The 12,084-nt window shown below is 47.5% G+C and overlaps 1 protein-coding gene across 1 annotated transcript; it reads right to left on the bottom strand.

Moving 5' to 3' along the window:
* Positions 1–4,391: 4,391 nt before the first annotated feature.
* NXF5 (nuclear RNA export factor 5) lies at positions 4,392–11,052 on the bottom strand. Its single transcript, XM_054676424.2, is given in 16 exon segments — positions 4,392–4,416; positions 5,102–5,264; positions 5,392–5,450; positions 5,571–5,678; positions 5,810–5,865; positions 5,952–6,020; positions 6,405–6,441; positions 8,112–8,221; positions 8,401–8,508; positions 8,629–8,717; positions 8,874–8,943; positions 9,085–9,165; positions 9,281–9,385; positions 9,497–9,580; positions 10,338–10,491; positions 10,718–11,052. Coding segments are annotated over 16 exon segments (1,557 nt in total). The 5' UTR covers positions 10,957–11,052.
* Between the last annotated feature and the right edge of the window lie 1,032 nt (positions 11,053–12,084).

Genomic DNA, 12,084 nt, shown 5'->3' on the forward strand with positions numbered 1-12,084 from the left:
CAGTCTAGAGGAAGTAAAGAAAAGGAGTTGGGATGTTAGTAGAGCCAGGTGCCCTGGGTTCCATCCCCACACTACCCGGCCTCCATCTTCTTGGCCCTCCTGAAGGCCCAGAGACAGCTGTCTTTTACCCCCTTGATTCCCAGACCTCACCTGGAGCATAGTGAAGACCTGACCAGCTCTGATGTAGTTCCACTTATTGTCCTGAAGGCACTTGGGGTGGGAGAATAGGTGCTCTCCATTACTACCCCAGTACAGACACGCTGACTATGCAATGCCACACTTAGTCTATGCTACCTGTTTGCTGGGACACATGTACCAATATGAGCACTATTGTAAGGATGAAAAAAGGCCTAGGGAAAATGAAAACACCTATCCCTGACATTCATTCCCACTAGAATTCAAATCAGAAACATAGGGTTATTCAAATGAAGAAGGGAGCTTAATCCATATTGGTAAAAAAGATGTTCAAGAAATAACAAGTGGAAATTCAATAATACGTTTCTTTTTTATTGAGATATAATGTACATGCTGTAGCAGTCACCATTTTAAGGTGTACAATTCAGTGCTTTTTAAGTCTATTCACAAGATTGTGCAACCACCACAACTATCTAATTCCAAACTATTTTTATCGCCTCAAAAAGAAACTCCTTAGCTGTTAGAGATCACTCCCTGTTCTCCCTCTTCCCCAGATCTTGGCAACCACTACTCTGCTTTCAGTCTCTATGGATCTGGCTATTCTGAACAATTCATATGAATGGAATCATATAATTATGTGGCTTTTTGTGACTGGCTGCTCTCACTTAGCATATAATGTTTTCAAGTTTCATCCATGTCATGGCATATATCACAACTACATTCTTCTTTATGAATAATATTCCAATAATATTCCACCATATGGATGTACCACATTAATCTATCCATTCATCAGTTAAAGGTCACTTGATGTGTTTCCATTTTTTGGCTATTTCGAATAACACCATTATGGAAATTCATGTGCAAGTTGTTGAATAGGCATATATTTTCATTTCCATTGATGTACACTTAGGAGTGGGATTACTGGGTCATGTGGTAACTGCATGTTTAAGATTTTGAGGAATTGCCAAAATCTTTTCCTCAGCGACTGCTCCATTTTATGTTCCCAGTTGCAATCCATAAGATTTCCAATTTCTTTGTATTCTCACTGACATTTGTAATGTTTCTTTTTATTGACTAAAGCCATCCTAGTGGGTGTGAAGTGGCGACTCATTTCGGTTTCGATTTGCATTTCCATAATGACTAATGATGTTGAGAAATTTTTCATGTGCTTGTTGGTCATTTGTATATCTTCTTTGGAGAAAAGTCTATTCAAATCCTTTCCCCATTTTCTAATTGGGTGGTTTGTCTGTTTATTGTTGATTTGTAAGGGTTCTTCTTGTCAGCAATGTAATTTGCAAACATTTTCTCTTGTTTCATCAGTTTTCAACTTTCTTGATAGTATCTGTTGATGCACAAAAGCTTTTAATTTAGACGAAGTCTGATTTACCTATTTTTCCTTTGGTTGCTTGTGCTTTTCATTTCATATGTAAGAAATGGTTGCCTAATTCAAGGTCATGAAGATGTACACCTATAGAGTTTTACAGTTCTAGCTCTTACTTTTAGATCCTTGACCCATTTTTCAGTCAGTGTTTGCACATCATGTGAGGCAGGTGTCAACATTCATTGTTTTACAAGTTGATATCCAATTGTTACAGCATCATTTGTTAAAAAGACTACTTTTTTCTATTGGATTTTTTTTCAGCACCCAGAATGATAGTCAACTGGATATAAATGTGTGAGATTATCTGTGAATTCTGAACTCTGTTCCATTGATGCCCACGTCTCTTCCTATATCGGTACCACGCAGTCTTGATTAATGTAGTTTTGTAGCAAGTTTTGAAATCAGGAAGTGTTAGTCTTCTAACATTGTTCTTCTCTTTCAAGATGGTTTTGGTTGTTTGGGGTCCACTGTATTTCCACATGAATTTTGAAATTATCTTGTCAATTTCTGCAAAGAAGCCAGTTGGGATTCTGTCAGGGACTGCAATGAATCTGTAGATTGTTCTGGGTGATATTGCCATCTTATTGATACTAAGTCTTCCAATCTGTGAACAAGGGATGTCTTTCCATTTATTTAGGTCTTCTTTAATTTTTTTCAGCAATGTTTTGAAGATTTCAGAGTATAATATTTGCATTTATTCCCTTAAATTTGTTTCTACATATTTTACTTTTTTTCATGCTACTGTAAATGGACTTGTTTTCTTAATTTCATTTTTTTGTATTGTCCATTGCAACTACATAGAAGTACAAGTGATTTTTGTGCATTATATCTTGCAACCTTGCTCAATTGGTTTATTAGTAGTTTCTTGTGGTGGGTTCTTTCAGATTTTACATATGGAAGGCAATGTCATTTGAGCCATTTACATGACCATATAAAAATTATCTACAATATATCAGTATAAAAGTATGATACCTTTTTGATGGGCCCACTTTTTTTGGAAGCAAAACATCCAGATTACTGGGGGAAACCACCCCCAATATTTCAATGTAGGTTCTTTCTATTTTCCATAAGTGTTGGCCAGCTGAGAAATAAAGAGAGACAGTATAAAGAGAGGAATTTTACAGCTGGGCCACCGGGGGTGACATCACATATCAGTAGGACCATGATGCCCGCCTGAGTCTCAGACCAGCAAGTTTTTATTAAGGGTTTCAAAAGGGGATGGGGTGTAAGGACAGGGAGTAGGTAAAAAGATCACATGCTTCAAAGGGCAAAAAGCAGAACTACTAATAAGGGTCTAACAAAGATCACATTCTTCTGAGGGAAAAAGACAAAGGGAAAAAGCAGAACTACTGATAAGGGTCTATGCTCAGCAGTGCACATATTGTCTTGATAAACATCTTAAACAACAGAAAACAGAGTTTGAGAGCAGAGAACTGGTCTGACCACAAATTTACCAGGGCAGAGTTTTTCCCCACCCTAGTGAGCCTGAAGGTACTGCAGGAGACCAGGGCGTATTTCAGTCCTTATCTCAACTGCATAAGACAGACATTCCCAGAGCAGCCATTTATAGACCTCCCCCTAGGAATGCATTCCTTCCTCAGGGTATTAATATCTTCCCTACTTGCACATCCATTTATAGGCTCTCTGCAAGAAGAAAAATATGGCTCTATTCTGCCTGACCCCGCAGGCAGTCAGACCTTGTGGTTGTCTTCCCTTGTTCCCTAAAAATCGCTGTTATTCTGTTCTTTTTCAAGGTGCACTGATTTCATATTGTTCAAATACACATGTTTTACAATCAATTTGTACAGTTAACACAATTATCACAGTGGTCCTGAAGTGACATACATCCTCAGCTTACGAAGATAACAGGATTAAGAGATTAAAGTAAAGACAGGCATAAGAAATTATAAAAGTATTATTTGGGAACTGATAAATGTCCATGAAATCTTCACAATTTATGTTCCTCTGCCGTGGCTCCAGCTGGTCCCTCCATTCGGGGTCCCTGACTTCCCACAATAACAGATAGTTATTTTTCCAAATTGCATGTGAGTTTCCATTACTCACTCTTCTGATGTCCCAACTTCCCCCATCCCCATGTACTCCTAGTACTCACTTCTGAGACCACTCTAGTTTCATCCCAGACTGGGCAGAGAAAGCCTGCACCATTTCCTGTGCTCCTAGGAGAGGGAGGGCTCAGAGCTGGAGGAGAGTGTGGACACTGGGATGGAGAAGGCACTCTGAGTCTCTTGGGGGCTGGCATCCCTCAGAAACAGCTTATCATTCACGATGCACAGACTGGAGGAAAGAACAATGCACCCTCAAACTGGACAGGTAGACAATTCCACACTCTCAACAACAGGATCCTTCTTAACCACTACTGCCGCTCAACAACCAAATTGCTTCCATATCCCTACTGTGCCTGCCTCCCAGATATTTTGGCTGGTACCTTCTAACCCTCCTACAGAGTCTGCCTTTGGAGAGATTGTCTACCAGCTTCACTAGATTTTTAGAACCCCAGCACGTTTACCCTGTACAACAGCGCAAGGAAGTGGATACTCTTATTCTAATTTTCAGAGAAAGGCACTGAATCTCAGAGAGGTCGAATAAGTTGATCAAGGTCACATAGTTTGTGAGTGTTGGGGTGAGGAATAAAAACTGTATTCCAACTCCAGGGCCCACACTCTTAAATATTAGGCTGGACTGTTCCTTGGATCTACCTGTTGGCCTTCCACAATATTGAGAACACCCTGAGGACTGCACCCAACACATTCCCACAACACTGACCCCAAGCTGGGATGCGTGCTCCCACCCACAACATAGCACTAACCTGGAATTGCGGCCAGAGGTAGTGATGAAGGTCCACATGAAGGCAAGATCAGAACCCTGAGACCATCCTTCCACTTCAGAGACAACAAACACCACCACCTGAGAGTTACACAGGCTTTACATGCTCACACAGTGATCCCCAGTCAGAATCTTGCTTGACACTCACACAGAAGGGGGGACAGACCAGGACAATTGTTCATTTGGAGTCAGGCAGATGTGGCAGGAATGGGGAAGGCAACAACAGGAACAATCAGCTCCCAGTGATAGGGCCCCTATCATACATGGGGCCCTGTGAAAACCACAGATTCACTTGATTCCTATTTCACAGTAGCCCAAGAAATGGGTTATTATTAGCCCCATTTTGCAAATGAGGAAACAGAAAGGTTAAGTAACCAGCACAAGTTCACAGAGTAAGGACCTGGGATGAGAGCTGTCAAACTCCACAGTCTGTGTCCTTAACGTACACCTGAGCTGTGCAGGGCAGACAGGCATGGACCTAGGTCAGATCAGGGTGGTTTGTGGGCAAAGTGGGGGTGGGAAAACACAGAGGGAAGAAGAGGAAGGGATGGAATGAAATCAGAGAAGCTGGGAGAATTCTGGGAAGGAGCCCAGCCAGTGGGAGGGAGCAGTGGGGGATCTGGGGAGGGGACTCTGCAGTCACTCACCTTCCTTGAACACTCCGTTGACAGAAAAGCACAGCATCCTTTCCTGAAAAGGAAGCGCTCAGGTGCTCAGGATCCCCCTTAACCTCCTACCCACCTCTGGCTCTCTGGGCCTGCCCGAGGGAGGAAGCAGGTGTTCACGGTCTGGCACCACATGTCCACCAGGATGGAGCTGAAGTCATGCTGAGTTTCAGGCAATGCACTGAGGGAGTCCACATTTCGTGGACATTTTGTGTGCTTTAGCAGCTTCCTCTGCAGGTCTATAGAGAAGAAGAGAAGCAAGGAAGGTGCGGGGTGGGGGGAGCTGCCATACCCTGGTCCTTGGCCCCTGTGATTGTTCCTGTCACACTCCTTGACCCTGCCCAATCTTCTCCGTCACACACTTACAGGGGTCTTTGAGAATTTTTATATTCCTGCTATCCTTGAAGTACTTGCACAAGTTGCTCCTAGGAGAAAAAGAGGAGCAGGAGTGGGTGGTCCGGCCAGTGTGGGCATTTCCAGGAGTTGGCCTGTGTCTGCTGGGGAGACACACAGCCCCAGCGCAGGGTCTGAGCCGTGATACTCACGGGGCTGAGTCCTTGGGGTCGAAGGGAATAGCCAAGGAGAAGCAGGCCTCATCGTGGTAAGCACTGAGGAGACCCTGTCGATCTCCAGAGTCATAGATCGAGTAATACCTGTGGGGAAGCAGTGAGGATAGGCTATCTCTGTGGCCTGGGCCCCAGATGAGACTTGAAAACTCCCAGGCTGCACGGGTGGCCCAGCCTGTCTCAGCCCTCCCCTTCCTCATGGTCCCAGGGATACTCACTGCTGCAGGAATTGCAGGACTAAATGCTTTAGGGTCTCAGATCCAGTAAAGTTTTCCTGAAATCAAAAGACAATTTGGATCTATGCGGTGGACAAAGCCTCCCTTACAGCAACCCAAATCTTGCTTGGTCCTTCTTCCTCACCTTGCAGGGTTTCATTGTCTCAGAGCTGTCAATGTCAACAATCACTGGTGCAGATAACTCTCGGCCGTCCTGGAGAAGGAAAGAGGAAGTCAGCAGTGGAGACCAAGGAGGTGGAGCTGGATGATAGATAAGATGAACATGCCCAGGGAGACAAGCATCAGAGGCTAGGTAGGAAATGGCCCTGGAAATTCCAGTGGGTGGCTTTCTCATGGGGTGCTGGACATCTCTACTATCACATGCAAATGTGTGTGTGTGGGGGGGGGGGGTGGCGGCAGGGGGACACATTTTCCAGGGAGAATATTCTTGTCTTTTTCAGGAATCCATGCCTGTAAAATGGATGAGGGTCTGATACAAGCATGTAATCTAGGCAAGACCCAAAGGAATTGAGGGCAGGCGTGGAGGTCCTTTTCTTGAGTAAGAGGAGACAATGATGACGGTATTATACATACTTACCAGGCGTAACAACTTGGGGAAACAATCCCGGATGGCACTGTCCAAAACCAAAAATTGAATGAAGTGACTGACAGTTCAGGGTTGCACAGTCTCTCTCCCACTCCCTCTCACACTCCTCCCTCTCCTTCCTCCTGGTTAGCTTCCATCTAGACTGTCCTGACTCCCTTTTCTCCAGTGCCACAAGAAGCAGCATTGGGAGCCCAGGCTCCAGGGCTTTCTTCCTCTCCCTCCTTCCCCTTTGCCCAAGTCACCATGGAAGGCTCTGCAGGGAGCAGGAAATGGGGTGGGAGCCCAGGGCTCTGCCACCTCACTGGCTGTCCATCAACCTGCCTGACCAGGCCCTGGCCAAGACCAGGTCAGCCCTTAGGGATGGCCCAGGATGCTGGGACACGGAGGTGAGTGAGGCCGGACTCAGGAGGCAGGAAGCGGAAGGCAGAGGGGACGACAACAGAAACGGGGTGAAGGTAGGGGAGGGATGGGTGGGTGAGACATAGGAGAGGAGAGACAAGGGAGAAACAGGATGCAATGCAAAGGGAAGGGAAAGACTCTCTACTGTGGAGGTGGAGTTCAGGGAGGAGAAGAGGAGAAAAGGGCTCCCCTGCTGCAGCCCTTTCCCTCACTGCTCCCTGGCTGGCCCTGGGGACCGAGGCAGGAAAGGAAAACATGTGCCTGTTGGGCTGGGGCCCACTGGATGCAGCTGGAGCCTTCCTCACCTGTGTGAGCTCAGTCTGAGCTGGGCATGGGAAACAGAGCAGCCACGGGGACAGGAGACCTTCTCCCGGGAGGAGTGAAGAGTCAGGCCCCAGCTCAGCATGGGGTTCAGAGTCTGGGGACCCCCTCTCCAGACCACTGCATTCTCTTCTGATGGTCCCTGACTCCTGTGCCCCTCTGTGCTGACGCCTTGACCGAGGAATGCTACCCATCTTGGGCTACCCAGGGCTCCTCTGAGGGCCCAGGAAGGACGACGTGAGGTGGAGAAGGAGGGAAGGTGGGGCAGTGCCCTGAGAGGCCTGTCCTTCTGTCTTCTCAACCTCCTCTGCCCTCTGCCTTCCACTCCTGCCTCAGGAACGTGGCCCGCTTCTGGCCCCTTGACGCAGGAAACCCAGGTTTCTCCCCAAGGAGGGCCCAGCTCCTGGCATTGGGCCAGAGGAAGAGATGGCATGACAGCAGCCACCCAGGGCCCCAGCCCTCAGTATGGGGCAGGGAAGCCCCCATGCCAGCCCAGGACAGGTGGGGGGACCTTTTTGGAGCAAGAGAAGGAGAACCCCTCTCGGGACAGGGGAGGGAAGCCCCATCTCAGCATGGAGGCAGGAAGGCCTGTCTCAGCATGAAGCCCCGGACTAAAGGACTCTTCTCGGTCCAGGGCACCAGCATCTGAATACTGCTGGTCCTGGGGAGGTGGGGGAGCCCCACTTCCTGGAGCACACTCACAGAGGGCACACTGGAGGAAGCTTGGTGGAGACAGGCGGGAAACACACCCCAGAGCAGGTGAAAAGGGGACCATGTCAGAGGAAGGAAAGGAGACCTCTAAGCACAGATGAGTGAGTGACAGAGAGAGAGGAGAGAGAGAGAGAGAGTAGGAAGGGAGGTCTGTGGTCCTCCCAGAGGACCAAGGCTGCTTCTTCCTGCAGAAGGGCACCTTCAGACACAGCTCAGTCACCCAGGGAGCAAAGGTGCCCAGGAAGGGTGCCAGGGGTTGCCACTGACCTTACATAGGCGGACTGGTCCAAGAAGGTGCTGCACAACGGGTTCCCTTCTAGCCATAGCTCTTCGAGCTTCAGCCCTTTCACCTTGCCCAACTCCCACGCCGACTCCAGCTAAGAAAGATGGGGAGGAAACTGGAGAAGGAGGGCCAGGGAAAGAGAGACACCCAAGACCCTGGGCCCTGAATTCCCCCGGCCCTCATAGTCATCCACAGGTGCCACTGCCTGGCTGTTGCCATTATCCTGATGTGTCCTGCCCTCCACCCAAAGTTGATCTGGCTCCCCCTTCTCACCTTATTTTTGGAGAGATTCAGGGTCTTGACTTTGGGAGCCTTCTCTGTAATGTCAGAAAGGCCATCCAGCTGGTACAGTTTGTTGTTGCACAAGTTCAAAGACAACAGCTTTGGGTCAAGAAGAGTTAGAGTGGCGGCTACTATCTTGGGCCTCAGAGACAAATCTGCCCTCCACCTTATCCCTTCCACCCCTCTAACTAAATACCAGCACTGAGCCTAAGGCTTCACCTCAGGGAAATTTCTTTCAATGATCTTCAGGGTGGCAGCCATGCAGTTTCTTCGATTCAGGATTATATCAATGTCACGGCCCATCAAGTCTTGAAGAAGCCAAGAGAAGGGAATCGGAAGGCTGGGAGGGCCCTGGCTGGACCAGAGCCAGCTCCAACCCCTCTGTAAATTGCCATTCCTAAGTCTCCCTCCCAGGCAGACCTCTCTGCCCCCGCTTGTCTTAGAATTGCTGCTGTCAGCCTTACCTGGGTCAAAGCGGAGATTCTGGAGATCAAGAGCTTGCTGGGAGACATTGTACCGTTTGTTCATGGTCAGCTGCAGAGATAGAGATGAAGACAGAGGCCCTGGGGCTCTGGTGATGGTGGTGGTGGTGGTGGTGACAGGGAAAGAGGGGGCCAGGGGAAGAAGAGGTGGGTCCAGGAAGTGGACATACAATGATCCTTGAGTCTGTATTACCTTTAGCATCTCCATTTGGCCTGGCTTCAACTTATTCTTCACAGAGTAGGGCGCAGTAAAATGATTGACAAATATACATATCTGCAGGAAGGCAGGGTGGTAAGTACCAGGACCTCTAATCCCAAAGACGATGACCAGTCCCCTGGCCTGTCCTCCTGCCCAAAGACTAAGTACAGGGAATGCCCTCGGCACACACCTTTTGGTTCTCATCATCATAAATCTTATAACTGACATCCTTCAATGCGGAGGCAGCACTAGCAACCTGGACAAAGAAGCATGCCCGATTTCGGATGTAGTGGAACTACAGGGAGTGAAGGCAAGAGCAACAGCGTCAGAGGCCAATGGCCCCTGCTGAGCCAGGTCTCTCTCCGTCCCCCGTGTCCACTCATCTGGCTTCACCATCCTCTCTTACATCAACCGGAGTGAAGGGGACACTGCAATTGCTCTGGATTGAATTCATTAGCCATGCCTTGTCATACTTTATCCCATAAGGAATCTAAGCATAAAAAGAAGAAATAGCAGAGAAGGGAGAGACAACATGGAACTAAGTTTGGAGAACAGAAACAACCAGCTGTTTATTTTTCCAGCTTTCTACTTAGCTTGGACTTCTAAAGAAGGGACCACTGACATGATTTCTTATTTTTGTGCCAAATATGGATTCCCTAAGCTACCTTTCTCTCCATTCTGAAGCTCTCTTTCAAATAATCAACTTAGGGTGTTTTATGTGGTCTTCTTTCTATCAGGTTCCAGAATATTCTCTCTCTCTCTTTCTGTCTTTCTTTCATTTCTTTCTTCTTCTCCTTCCTTCCTTCTCTCTCTCTTTCCTTCCTTCCTTCCTTCCTCCCTCCCTTTCTTCCTTCCTTCCCTCCCTCCCTCCCTCCCTCCCTCCTTCCTTCCTTCCTTCTTTCTCTCTCTCTTTCTTTCTTTTTGGAGACAGAGTCTTGCTCTGTTGCCCAAGCTGGAGTGCAGTGGCATGATCCCAGCTCACAGCAACCTCCGCCTCCCAGGTTCAAGCAATTCTCCTGCCTCAGCCTTCCGAGTAGCTGGATTTACAGGTGACTGCCACCACGCCCGGCTAGTTAGTGTATTTTTAGTAGACGTGGGGTTTCACCATGTTGCTCAGGCTCGTCTCAAATTTCTAACCTCAAGTGATCTGCCTGCCTCGGCCTCCCAAAGTGTTGGGATTACAGGTGTGCGCCACCGTGCCTGGCCCAGAATATTCTACCTAATGCAGACCTCAACGAGATACTCACTGTGACCTTGAACCATTTCCTCATGTTTTCATCTTGTGTGTTCCGCCTCATTTTTCTCTCTGGAGGTTTTCTATTTCTCCAAATGGTAATATGGATTTGATCTTCACTATGTCATTTCACTAGCTTCCTGTTGCATTGGATTCTATAAGGAGTGCTGTGGGGAAAGGGAGAGAAGGCGGATATTCATTAAAGCTAAGAAAGTCTTCTATACACACTCCCCTCACTGACACGACGGCTACAATTGGGATTGCTCAGCCATTATTGCACTTCCAGCATTCTTCAGTTCTCTAATGAGAGAAGAAAAGGAAGACCACAGAGAATGAAAGGGTTGCACAGTCCCGGAGGCTGCTACGTGCAAACCAGGCTGCCTGGTCACTTACTGTCTTAGTTGGCGGTCCTTGTGGACATCCCTCATCTCCATGCTTCCATCATTCTCCCGGCAGCGTGAAGGCAGAAGTTCATACCCACCATGTTCATAATGACAGTTCCTCTTGTCAAAATTACCCTGGAAATGACTCCCACCTTTCTTCCTTCTTTGAAAAGTGCTACTACATATACGGCATTCTGCAATTGGGAACAAAACACAAGTTTGAAGACACATCAATGGTCCACTTACCATGTCTCATGTTGTGGGCTAACTCCGTGGTAGGACAAGCAAAGTGCCAACCTGCCCCAAGGGACCGATCACACAAGCCCCAGAAAACAAACTCCTCTGCCTGTCCAGATACAAGAGCCTTATCTCACAGGTGGCACAATCAGGGGAGAAATCCTGGAAGAGGAAGCAACTGTGTTGAACCTCTTAAAAAATGGAGCAGGAATTATAAAGAACAGAGGTGCGTGTGTCCATGGGTTAGACTAGACACCAGCTACACACCTGGAAAGGGTCCTAATCTTGCCTTCTCTCAGGCTTCTCTAATCAAACAACAGCACCAACACTTGGGAGACAACCTCTCTCGCACCTCCGAAATCGCACCTCCAGTCCCCAAATGCATTCTGTGAACAATCAGCAAGCTGTACTTCTTTGCCGGTGTAGTACAAGCTTTAATGACAGGTGGGACTGATGTAACAGCTTCCCAAGCTGCCCTCCTGTCTCCAGCCTTGCCCTCAACAATACTCAGTTTGAAATATCCAGAGCAAGCTTTCTTTTTGCCCAGCCCGAAATGCTTTCAGCCCAAGAGACAACTCTTCCTAAGCAAGTGACAGAATTACTAGAAAGAAAGAAAATCGGCAAGGATATTAAAAACCACTACAGTAACAGGATCTAAATGACATGTATAAAACACCGTAACCAACAACGAAAGCAGGGCATGCTTTTTCCACTCCCCCCCTACTGTCTTGCAGCATTCACGAAGGTAGACCATCTCCTGGGCCATCAAACAGACCTCAACCAATTTCAAAATGTACACGTTGTCTCAGGGCAACCTTATGAATAAAATTTCAGTCACTGCTGACCTCTCTGCAATGTACTGATTATGGCCAGGCCTCTGATTAACTTCTGTTGGGGGGGGGTCGTTGCTTTCACTGTGTGTGACCCACTGTCAGGACAGTCCTGCTACTCTCGAGTGTTGGGACTTTCCCTGTGTGCCGTTAGAAGTGAAATTAAATATGGGCAGAGCATGTGACCTAGACATTCCTGATGCTTGGTCCCCACAACATGGAAGTGGGCCTGGAATGCTCTCTTTATCTCACACTCTACATCCAACCGATCAGAATGGATGTATCTTCTCTTGTCTCTACCTTTAAAATA

This window comes from Pan troglodytes, chromosome X, assembly GCF_028858775.2.
Source record: "Pan troglodytes isolate AG18354 chromosome X, NHGRI_mPanTro3-v2.0_pri, whole genome shotgun sequence".
Taxonomy (NCBI): Eukaryota; Metazoa; Chordata; class Mammalia; order Primates; family Hominidae; genus Pan; species Pan troglodytes.